Here is a 13084-nt window from a genome sequence, read left to right as displayed (position 1 = left end):
AATAAAACTCTCTGGGATGTGTATCGAGCACAGAGGAAAAGAACAACACAGACACTGGGAGAACATGCCAGCTCCACAAAGACAATGACCAAGCACGGCAATTGAAACCAGAACACTGACTCTGTGATGAGAAAATAAAATGATCATACCCCACAGCACCAATTCTTTTCTAGGAAGACAATGAGTTGCAGCACAGTGACAGATGCTGATCCATAAAGGAAAACTGCAGCATAGAAGTAGTTATACCAGAACATGGCACGTCCAGTCAGATTAATAATGCCAGCAATGATGCCAGCAGCGATGATCAGGCCTCCGACAGTGACAAATGGTATATATAAAAAGGACTTCCAGTATCTGCCACCTGAAATAAAGAAACAGGTTGCATAAATAACATGGAACCACAAATGTTGACCATCTTTAGATTTTTTTTAAATTTAAATGTGAATAGGCCCACCCACTGACTAAGGCGATTTCTAAGAATATTGTGATCAATGGTGTCAAATGCGGCACTCAGATCTAAGAGGATGAGAACAGATAAACGGCCTCTGTCTGTATTTACCTGCAAGTCATTTACTACTTTAACGAGTGCAGTTTCTGTACTGTGATTTGTTCTAAAACCTGACTGAAACTTACAAGAACAGTATGTTTATTGAGGTGGTCATTTAGCTGCATAATGACTGCCTTCTCTAGAATTTTACTTAACAAAAGCAGGTTAGAAATAGGTCTAAAATTTTCAAAAACAGAGTAGTCAAGATTATTTTTCTTGAGCAGGGGTTTAGCAACTGCAGTCTTAAGACAGTCTGGGAAGACCCCCATATCTAATGATGAGTTTACTATGTCAAGCACACTATCAATTAGCACATCGGATACTTCTTTGAAAAAGCATGTTGATATTGGGTCAAGAACGCAGGTGGAGGGTTTCAGTTGAGAAATTATTCTATATAGATCAGGTAAATCTATCCTGGTGAAAGAATTTAATTTGCTTAAAATGGAATACCAGGGTTTAATAGGATCAGTATTGGGGGGGGGGGTGTACTATTTGCTCCCCCAATACAATAGGTGGCAGTCTTCCTGGGTTACAGTATTTGCATGGATATCTACACAGCAGGCGGGTAATTGCTGTTCCAGTAGACAGCACTTCTGTGGTCCATGGGGTCCACCAGGGGAAGCTGCAGGAACAGACTGTCCCCACTTTAAAGAACTTCTGCCTGCCTCAGAAGTGCTTCCAGTATGCAATGTTCTGGCACTGGAAGAACTCCTGGGACCAGCATACAAGAAACACACTTTCCTGCATGGGAAGTCAGAATCGGGAGAAAGCAGGCAACACTCTGCTAGAGGTGGAAGGAGAAGGAAAGAGTTCTTGTCTGTATGGTTATTAGTTGTGCTTCATTGTACTTCATGGTATTTGATACTTGGGAGGATTTAAAATCCATTATTTCAACCCATGACAGTGTTGGACATTATTGGATCTGGGATTTGGGGCTCAGTGGCAGCCCATACTTGTTACAACCGAATAGTACAGAACATTTCTAATTGAATAAATACTCCAATATCCAAGCCCACCGCCAACCTGACTTGGGCAGGACTAGATTAACAGTAGTATTAAGGAGCAGCAGACATCTAGGATTCAAAGGATTGAATATTGGTAGACCAGTCTTCAGTAGATTTCATTGAAACTTTTTTAGTACGAGATGCAGATAACTCCATATGTATTAGATAGACAGACAATTTGTTCCAGAGGGAAATTTAGCTTTTTTTATATAAACTTGATAAATAAATAAATATTATATTATGTCAAACAACAAACTCCTTTCAAGTACACACCAGAATGACTAAAAAGAACAAAAAATTCTGACTTGGCTGTCAGTCCCAGTGAGGCATTATGCAAACACACTACTGTTGGTATAAAGTAGCCCTCTCATTGTGTATTTTGACACACTTTCAGCTGATTAATTCTTTGGCTGAAAGTCCTCAGTGTTGGTGTGTCAGATGATGTACAGCATTGTTCACAGTTTTGTTTTAATTCTGTCCTCCTTCACTACCTCCAGGGGGTCCAGAGTGCATACAATATATGAGCCTGCCCCTTCAGTTAGCCTGTTGATTCGGTGGGCTTCTCTTGAAGTGATGCTACCAGCCCAGCACACCACAGCATACAAGAATTGCACTGGTCATCACAGAGTTATAGAAGATGTGAAGGATGTCACTACTAGGGCTTTGCAATGCCTTAAAAGTTCACACTGTCATTCTAAAACATTGACAATATAGAATACCATTGCTGTTAGGGGCTTGTAGAAATGTGCTTTTTAGCTCTGCGTGCAGTAGCTTTATGGTCTCACAGATCGCTGCAACGTTGCATACGTAGTGGTATTCTGTAATGTTATTACAATGGTTCAAAGGTGATTTGTTCCAAGTTCATTTACAGTTGCTACAAATCACAATGAGGTATTGGCTTGAAATTCTAAAATTATATCTGCCTCATCATAAAATGTATTTGAAGAAATGTCTACTAGCAGGAAATTAGAAGTTACTAATTACTGTTGTTCACTGAAACATGACATCCTCGTTCTACCATCTTTTGAGCAAAAAAAAAAAAAAAAACAAAAAAAGTAACTCAGCATGCATCATAGAAAAAAAAATTATACATATATAATGTATATACAGTATGTGTATATATCACACTTTGTTTGATAGTGGCTTAGCTATAGCGCATAGTTTGCCTTTTTTATGTGTGCAAGTGACATGCCACATAAAGCCGAGTGTTTATTGCTATTGCGAGCTTGCAATGTACGATATGCATGTAGGAGGTCAATGACACTAGCTATTTTTTTGCTTTGATATACAGTATAATCAGTTTATTTTATATTTATGTATATACAGTGTAATTACATTCCGTGTGTAGCAACCCTGCGCATGGTTGGAGGAGAAAGGAGACAATGCAGATTGTGGAAATAAAAAACTACTAAAAAGCTACAGTGACCATTTGCTCCTTTCAGCCCCGTTTTACTTGACCATTCCAACTCCCACTGCCTACTTCGGCTCCTGTGCTTAACCGTTTCATTTCTTTACATAGAAAGCCGCACAGGACCCTCTCCTGTGAACATCACAGAAGCATTGAACATTTCATAAAAATAAGTTCTGCATACACACATGCTTCTGGAGTTTAGCACAAACTGAAAGCAAACTTTTACTGGTGTAATGTTGAAGAGAATAATAAAAAAATAAACATTTATACTCACAGGCTTTTGTAGTTTATCTTCATATCATAAACATATCACCTACTTAGAACTGTGTATAAAAAATGAGGTGGTAAATATTAACTCACCATTAGGAAGAAACATTCTGTTTATAAGATAAATGAAAGTCACCACTGCGACAATGCAGTTAATGATTGTGCCAGTTCGTGCTGGGTAAGCAACCAAGTACACTCCCAGTAGATCAAAGTAAACCATGCTGTCATGCTGATACTGTACGGAGGCAGACAGCTCATTAGATGTAGCAAGATGTTTAATCACAGCCAGAATATTGTCACCTGCATCATAAATAAATAAAACAAAAGCTGGTTAAATGTACTGCATGTAACAACCACATCAAGGGGACAATTAACATTTTCTATGAGTGGATCTTCTTCCTTGCAACAGAACTGAACCGAAATGAGTAAGGGAAGGAAAAGTCATATCCCTTGCTGTCTGTTGTCAGCAGCAGCCTACTTCCATATAATATATCCATATTTATATTATGAACCTTTACAACCCCAGCCTTCTAACCGCAATAAAATCAAGATTTGTGAGTTAAAAAAGCCTCATTTACTTGACTCACCAGCTCTTTGTATGGATTCAGTCAGAATTCTGTCGGGTGTATCAAACTTGGTATGATAGAGGTAACCATTTTCAAAGAAGGCCATATCTATGCCTGCAAAGAGATGCAAAAAATATTGCAAATCATTTAGGGCAGACTTTTCAATAGCATGGACAATGTGCTATTGGCTTATGTCTGCTTCTAGGCTCTATCTTTTAATTATCAATGGCTATAAATTGCACAATATCGACCTAATATTAATAATGTGTTTCTGAGTAGCGGCTTTTGCCTTTTCATAACTACTGACCTTTGATAAAACTTACAAACACCTCTGTCCTGTTCTATCCTCCCTATCCCAACTACACAAAAAGCCCAACAGGAGACAAACAAAATACAAGATCATTAGAAATAGAAAAAATCTGCAACAGCAAAACACAAAAATATAAACTGTAAAAACAGATGCATACACATTCATATGGTACATACCACAGATCAGTATACTACATTGACAATAAATGAATAGTAATGGTATCATAAAACACAAGAGCATGGAAAACAGACAAATCTACACTCGTGATGCTACTGTATATAGAGCATAATTAAACCAAAATCACAGAAATATAAACTTCATAAACAAATATCTACATAATGCATACAGTACACAATATGCACTACATACTGTAGCTATGTTATATTGAGAAAATTAAGTGTTGAGTCAAAATAAGACAAACTTGTCTTAAAAATGAAAAAGAAAAAAAAAAACTGGTTGATGATCCACTGAGATAGGGTCTGACCTTTTCCAGTTTAGCAGAGTACACCAGATAAGAGTACAATAAAACTCCGAATGTGCAATGGGTAGCGCGGAAACAAGGATAAGAAAGACATGCAATTAGTTTGATCTTTAAATACAGTAAGTTCACTTCACGTACAGCGAGGAGGCTTCCTTTGAATACAATTATTGAAAATCTTGAAGAATGAGTCCAGGACTGACTTCCAAAATGAGCTTAATTTGGAAAAAGACCAAGTCAGTCATATGTCTACATCTATCACATATAGTGTCCACCTCTGGAGAAATGTTTGCTATTTCAGTTACATATGAAGGTGGTGAAGTACCTTGAATTATACCACATAGCCCTGAGTATAATTGCTTTATCTTACACAAAAGTGCAGATGTTTCCTTTTTTGTTTTCTGTTGAGTACCCTAAAATGAAGAGTGATAAAGTTTGACACTGAAGAGTACAGTGGCTGCAAGGTTTCGTTTAACCCAACTGTTTAGTTCTAAGCCATTGTAAATTTATATGTGTTACAGTCAGTGTTTTTTTTTCCTTTATTGTCTGTAAATATTCTCACAGTTACTCCAGTGTTTTGGGTGTTGTTATGACTTGTGAGCACAGACACCTTTTGTAGCATTAGATGCATTGTTTGGTTACAGAGGTCAGAGTTATAAACTATCAACTGCCATATAAAAGTGTATGGCAGTTGATAGCTCAAGTATCTCAAAGAACAGTTCTCTTTCCTTTTCTTTTCCTTACACCTCAGAATATAAATTCAACAACAGGTCATGCCACTTGCAGAGATTTGTGATGATTCTGCATTTATGGGGTGTATTCATAAGGAGGAAGAGAGAGTGTAGGAGTCAGCATCAGCAAAACCAAGGAACTGCTTATTCACTTTCACCGCACCATACAGCCTCTGAGTCCTGTCACTATTTAAGCAGTAGAAGTTGAGGTGGTATATTGCTAGAAGTACTTGGGGGTCCATATCAATGACCTGGTAGAATGATCTTGTAACACAGAAGAACTATATAAGAAAGAGAAGACCAGGCTCCTTTCCCTTAGAAGACTGCAGTTCCTTAAATGAGCGTAGTGACATCCTATACATCTTTTACAACTCTTTGATGGTCAGTACGATTTTCTATGCTGTCATCACTTAAACAGAGGCCCGTCAAATTAACAAGCTAATTAAAAGGGCAAGCTCAGTTACACGATGCACTGTGGGCCCCTTGGACGTCATAGCAAAGGAGAGAATTCAAACAAAACTGAGTGCCATTAAGAACCATGCTGCACATCCAATCTCTGACACACAAACACGGAGGACTTTCAGTCAACGAATCATTCAGCAGAAGTGTGTAAAGAAACACTATGGGGGCTCCTTTATACCAACAGCAATATATCTGTGTAATCGATCATTAGGACTGCCAAGTCAGGAGTTTCTTTTCTATTTTATTGATCATTCTGGTGTGCATCTGAGAGGAGTTAGTTGTTTATCATAATATAAATGGTTTGCCATTTGCCATAATATATTTATTTGAGTTTCTGTGAAAACGACAAATTTACTCCTGAAGACAAAGTTCTTTCCATCTATATATCTATTGCTGTTATTATCAGGGTTACAATAGTTAGGTTTTGAAAAATCATGAGGTTTAAAAAGGTGGGCATAATAGGTATGTGCACTGAGAGCTAAGTGAAACACAACATATTCTTCACACTTGCAGGTTAAGTATATTGAAGGATGCAAAAAAAAAAATCTCCATAAAAATACAGTGCACCTTTGAGTAAAGCAGAGGTCTGCCAACAATCCTTCTTTCTCTTTACAGAATCTGGTTCATCATAACCCATTTGAAGAGAAGAAAACAGACTTTTAATAGAAATCATGTTTTTTTTTCTAAGTTAAAACTAATTCAAGCTAAGTGCACTTCTTTACTTTAGTTTACAGTTCCTTTTTTGTCAACAGGAAGAGAAGGGAGCTAGTGCTTGTTGGACTTCAGTCTTTAGTTTCTTTATGCATGTTAAACCAATTTAATGTAAACTGCATGCTATTTTACAGCATTCCAAAATATTCACTTGAAAATATTTCACCAGTTGGATGTAAATGTAGCTTATTTGTAAAGAAACCTTCATCATTCCATTACAAGGTGCATACACTACCCTTGACTGCTGAGCCAATGTATAATCTAAGTATATTAGAAATATAATAGTTATTACCATCAGGCTACTCTTTTAAACAACATAAGTAAAATCTTTAAAGTTAGTTGTTTATAGTTTGTTATTTTTTCACAATTAATATGTGAAAATGTTCTAAACGGATAAATTTTTAAAAAAGACTTGACCTGTTCTTGCGGTTTAAAATGAGGTCCACATATGTCAATTTTTTTGAGACAAGAATGCTCTTGTTCTTGGCTGTGCCTTGAGATTACATGCACATTGTAAAACACTTTTTACAACACATCTTATTTTATTTTTCATGGAGTGCAGGCATAGAATGCTGTTTATCCATGTAATTTTTGGGAAAAAAAAATGATGCGATTCTGAAGTTTTAAAAGATGTCCAACTGCTTTCTATACGTCATTGCCAGTCTATCTCCTTGTTTCCTTAGTGCTATAATTGCTGTGTCTGCCAAGAGCGACTCAAGTGCTTATGGTGTGGCCAGCGGGTGACACTTTCTGCATGTTTAATACATGCAGTCTCTGTTTGGCTGTGGGCAAGAATTTTTTTCTTGAGGACGTATTTGGCAAGTTAGGACTTTTGTAAAATTTGCACCAGTGCCTCATAGACCTAAATTTTAAATTGCATAAATAGGTATGATTTTTTTTTTTTATTATTCATAAAAAGTATTTCTCTTAAACACTTTCTCAGGGCAAAATAATGTTTGAAATGATTGTGAAAAATATCTAACTTGAAGAATACCAAACTGAATTGTATCTCCCCCGAACTGTGATGTTACACTACTCAGCCTGTCTGCAAATAAAATTGTTTGATTGTATAAAGATTTCTTGTACAGATGTAATAGCCATTTTCAACTGTTCAACAATCATAGTAAAAATGAGACTGTAATATTCCAGAGGAGAATGTAAGATTTTATCATCTGTTACTATGTTTAATTAGAAACCATGCCACATTAAAAATTCTTGCCAGGATTATTTTCATGTTTTTTCTTCAAGAAGGAAAAAAGAATTAGTCCATCCATCCATTATCCAACCCGCTATATCCTAACTACAGGGTCACGGGGGTCTGCTGGAGCCAATCCCAGCCAACACAGGGCACAAGGGCAGGAAACAAACCCTGGTCAGGGCGCCAGCCCACCGCAGAAAGAATTAGTCGGCCCTTGCAATTCATTGATTTACAATTCAAGGATCCACCTTTTTGTGGGTTTGTCATCAGTATTTAAATGGAAACTGTTTTGCAACCTACTCTGGAAAACCAAAGACAACACTATAGCAGCTCCACTTTAATGGGCTGCAAATCCAAGCAGCTGTGGAAGTATTGTACCATTGGGTGGTATAGGTGGGTGCTGTGAGGACTGCTGACGCGCTATTAAGAATTCATAAGAAGCCAGCTGGTGTTTTTTTTCTTTTTTTTTCTCTCAACACTTCACTACATAATAAGATAACAATCATACCCATCATTTTACAGTTTTCTTAGGATTTATGTTCTTGCCTGCTTGTTTGTGTGATTATTTCAGCTGGGTTAGACGTCTTCATCTGGAGACCACCACAACTTCTACAAATCTTCATTTACAATGACATCATGGTAAGACAAAATTTTACAGAACTTTCAGGAGGCTGTTCAAAGGGGATTTCATTTCACATCTACACCAAAATCAACTACATGTGCGAAACTGGACTGTGTTGTGAGTGTTTATCGTTTTGTACTTAGTGTTTGGCTGAATTTATTTTGTATGTATGTTTAATTAAATATCTATAATCCCAGTTGGGGTTTTGGGTGGGTTTCTGCATCTTTGCTTCATTATTTATTCAATACATTCTTTTTCCTTTTCACTGAACTGCCGTTTATGTGTCTCTGTTTGTGAGTGTGCAAGCCAAGTCAAGCCTGGATGTATTTCTGGGGTCCCCAAAATAAAATAAATAAATCAGTTTTAGGACACTGACGTCCAGTCACAGGGGACAACAAACCAGTGTGTTTCTTCGTGCCGGTCCCAAGCCCGGATAAATGGGGAGGGTTATGTCGGGAAGGGCATTCGGTGTAAAATTTTGCCAAATCAATATGCAGACAACAATACACATCTCCATACCAGATTGGTCGAGCCCCGGGTTAACAACGACCGCCACCATTACTGTTAGCCAACAGGGTGCTGGCGGAAATTGGTCTACTGTTAGCCGAAGAGGAGGAAGAAGAAGGAGAAGAAGAGGGGGGAGACATGTCTGGAGGCAGGAGGAGAGGAGGAAGTTAAAGAAAGTGGAACTGAGGGTAGGAACTTTGAATGTTGGCAGTATGACTGGTAAGGGGAGAGAGTTAGCAGATATGATGGAGAGAAGGAAGGTTGATATATTGTGCATGCAAGAGACTAAATGGAAGGGGAGTAAGGCCAGGTGGATTGGAGGTGGATTCAAATTGTTCTATCATGGAGTGGATGGGAGGAGAAATGGGGTAGGAGTAATTCTGAAGGAACAGCATGTCAAGAGTATTTTGGAGGTGAAAAGAGTGTCAGGCAGAGTAATGATTATGAAGCTGGAAATTGGAGGTATGATGATGAATGTTGTTAGTGCATATGCACCGCAAGTTGGGTGTGCAATGAATGAGAAAGAAGATTTTTGGAGTGAGTTGGATGAACTGATGAACACTGTACCCAAGGGACAGAAAGTGGTGATTGGAGTGGATTTCAATGGGCATGTTGGTGAAGGGAACAGTGGAGACAAGAAGGTGAAGGTGATGGGTAGGTAAGGTTTCAAGGAGAGGAATGAAGAAGGTCACAGGATAGTGGATTTTGCCAAAAGACATAGGGTGTTGTACAAGAGTGGAGGAAGATGCACAAAGGTAGATTACATCCTATGCAGAAGAGTTGATCTGAAGGAGATTGAAGATTGCAAAGTAGTGGCAGGGGAAAGTGTAGTTAAGCAGCATAGGATGGTGGTGTGTAGGATGATGTTGGAGATCAAGAAGAGGAAGAGAGTGAGGGCAGAGCCAAGGATCAAATGGTGGAAGTTGAAAAAGGAAGACTGCAAGGTTGAGTTTAGGGAGGAGGTGAGACAGGCACTGGGTGGCAGTGAAGAGAGTTACCAGACAGCTGGGAAGCTACAGCAGATATAGTAAGGGTGACAGCAAGAAGTGTGATTGGTGTGACATCTGCACAGAGGAAGGAGGAAAAGGAAACCTGGTGGTGGAATGAGGAAATACAGGAGAGTATAAAGAGGAAGAGGATGGCAAAGAAGAAGTGGGATAGTCAGAGAGATGCAGAAAGTAGACAAGAGTACAAGGAGATAAGGCACAAGGTGAAGAGAGAGGTGGTGAAGGATAAAGAAAACACGTATGATGAGTTGTATGAGAGGTTGGACACTAAGGAGGGAGAAAAGGACCTGTACCGATTGGCTAGACAGAGGGACCGAGCTGGGAAAGATGTGCAGCAGGTTTGGGTAATAAACGATAAAGAAGGAAATGTACTCACAAGCGAGGAGAGTATGTTGAGCAAATGGAAAGAGTACCTTGAGAGGCTGATAAATGAAGAGAACGAGAGAGAGAAGAGGTTGGATGATGTGGAGATAGTGAATCAGGAAGTGCAACGGATTAGCAAGGAGAAAGTAAGGACAGCTATGAAGAGAATGAAGAATGGAAAGGCTGTTGGTCCAGACGACATACCTATGGAAGCATGGAAGTGTTTAGGAGAGATGGCAGTGGAGTTTTTAACCAGATTGTTTAATGGAATCTTGGAAAGTGACAGGATGCCTGAGGAGTGGAGAAGAAGTGTACTGGTGCCGATATTTAAGAATAAGGGTAAATCAAATTCTCAGTTAGAGGATCTGTACAGAACTTTTTCAAAACCTGGCAGGATCTAATCAATAATATTTTAGAATAAGCTCTTAAAGCACTGAGGAAGCAATTCTCTCCGCATTTCTTTCTATTCTCCATTTATCTCTATTGCCCTATTAAACTAATCAATTTAGGTATGTTTACAAGCTTTAAGGTTTACCCCATTGGCCATGCTCTCTTTCTCAGGGGTGGGGGTCAATCTGTTGTCAATCCTATTTTTTGTAAAAACTGATCTATTTGTATCGAATAAAATAAAATTAATAAAATTTAAAAAAAACAAAAAAAAAAACGAATAAGGGGGAAGTGCAGGACTGCAGTAACTACAGGGGGATAAAATTGATGAGCCACAGCATGAAGTTATGGGAAAGAGTAGTGGAAGCTAGGTTAAGAAGTGAGATGATGATTAGTGAGTAACAGTATGGTTTCATGCCAAGAAAGAGCATCACAGATGCGATGTTTGCTCTGAGGGTGTTGATGGAGAAGTACAGAGAAGGCCAGAAGGAGCTGCATTGCATCTTTGTGGACCTGGAGAAAGCATATGACAGGGTACCTCGAGAGGAGCTGTGGTATTGTATGAGGAAGTCAGATGTGGCAGAGAAGTACGTAAGAGTTGTACAGGATACGTACGAGGGAAATGTGACTGTGGTGAGGTCTGCGGTAGAAGTGACAGATGCATTCAAGGTGGAGGTGGGATTAAATCAGGGATCGGCTCTGAACCCTTTCTTATTTGCAATGGTGATGGACAGGTTGACAGACAAGATTAGACAGGAGTCCCCGTGGACTATGATATTTGCCGACGACATTGTGATCTGTAGCGATAGTAGGGAGCAGGTTGAGGAGACCCTGGAGAGGTGGAGATATGCTCTAGAGAGGAGAGGAATGAAAGTCAGTAGGAACAAGACAGAATACATGTGTGTAAATGAGAGGGAGGTCAGTGGAATGGTGAGGATGCAAAGAGTAGAGTTGGCGAAGGTGGATGAGTTTAAATACTTGGGATCAACAGTAGAGAGTAATGGGGATTGTGGAAGAAAGAGAGGTGAAAAAGAGAGTGCAGGCAGGGTGGAGAAGAGTGTCAGGAGTGATTTGTGACAGATGGATATCAGCAAGAGTGAAAGGGAAGGTCTACAGGACGGTAGTGAGACCAGCTATGTTATATGGGTTGGAAACGGTGGCACTGGCCAGAGAGCAGGAGACAGATCTGGAGGTAGCAGAGTTAAAGATGCTAAGATTTGCATTGGGTGTGATGAGGATGGACAGGATTAGAAATGAGTACATTAGAGGGTCTGCTGAAGTTGGATGGTTGGGAGACAAAGTCAGAGAGGCGAGATTGCATTGGTTTGGACATGTGCAGAGGAGAGATGCTGGGTATATTCGGAGAAGGATGTTAAGGACAGTGCTGCCAGGGAAATGGAAAAGAGAAGGCCTAAGCGAAGGTTTATGGAGAGAGGACATGCAGGTGATGGGTGTAACAGAATAAGATGTAGAGGACAGAAAGGTATGGAAGAAGATGATCCGCTGTGGCAACCCCTAACAGGAGCAGCTGAAAGAAGAAGAAGTTTTAGGACATTGAGAATCTGAGGGCATCATTGGCTGCTACAACAAGCATTGGGCAGACATTGCAAAGAAAGCTAAAAACATCTAGTAAGTCATAAATGCATAAAATACATGTAATATTAATCATTTTTATTGACTATTACCATAACTACACACACAAGTGTATGATAAAAAGTTGAATTTTGTAAAAAGTTACAGTTCACTAAAGAACTGCAGAACTACACACTTTGTCCGGAGATGCCACACATCCTTGACTCAGTAGCCAGCCTCACAAGTGTGAACTGCCTGTGCAGTGATCGTTCTATCTCACATTTCAAGAAAATGTATGCCTCTAATTTAGTGCAATAAACTTTTTCAAAACCTATAGAATATACTTGTGGTCCCAAAATGTATTTGTGGGGTTTCCCGTGCCCTTAACCCCCATGACTCACAAGGGATAGCTGTATATTCAAGAAAATTTATAGAATAATACATATGTACACAATTTTTTTTAATAAAATGAGTTTAGTAAAGTGGTTGTATTATATAGTAACATTCACTGTATAGAACAAGGAAATTCGAGATGTGGTAAAGATGGCAAAACTGGACACAGTGAATGATACAATCTGTGTCTACATTTTGTCACATTAGCATGTCATCACAAGCTCTGTTTTATGAAAGCACTTCCCCAGGATAAAGGTGGCCTGGATTAGATTCAGTTCAGTTTGCAATGGAACATTTGATCTGGGTAGGCAAAACAAAGAGCAGCACTTTTATTTCATACTAGCCAACCTACGCCGCATAATTATTTATTGATGTGTGAACACTTCCTGAAAGACACAGTTGACCAAATGGGGTGGGTTTGAGGATATGACTGTGAGTGAATGAAAAGATGGAACTTTGGAGAGAGCAACATACAATTGTCCGTGACTGAAAACTGGTTTTGGCAGATACAGGCATATCTTTTTGAAAGTTTGGCCCTGTGCCTTATT

At 39.0% G+C, this 13084-nt stretch overlaps 1 protein-coding gene across 1 annotated transcript in view; it reads right to left on the bottom strand.

The window, feature by feature from the left end:
* LOC114654409 (endoplasmic reticulum metallopeptidase 1-like) overlaps positions 1–13084 on the bottom strand; it is a 50330-nt gene that overhangs the window by 20372 nt on the left and 16874 nt on the right. Inside the window, exons 6-8 of the mRNA XM_028804953.2 lie at positions 3817–3909; positions 3323–3529; positions 150–361 (exon numbers count right to left, since the gene is read on the bottom strand). Coding sequence (XP_028660786.2) covers positions 150–361; positions 3323–3529; positions 3817–3909 — 512 coding nt within the window. The remainder of the gene's footprint in view (positions 1–149; positions 362–3322; positions 3530–3816; positions 3910–13084) is intronic.

The sequence above is a fragment of the Erpetoichthys calabaricus genome, chromosome 7 (genome assembly GCF_900747795.2).
Source record: "Erpetoichthys calabaricus chromosome 7, fErpCal1.3, whole genome shotgun sequence".
NCBI lineage: Eukaryota > Metazoa > Chordata > Cladistia > Polypteriformes > Polypteridae > Erpetoichthys > Erpetoichthys calabaricus.
Note: the sequence above shows the minus strand (reverse complement) of the source record. Positions and strands in the feature narration are given on the sequence as shown.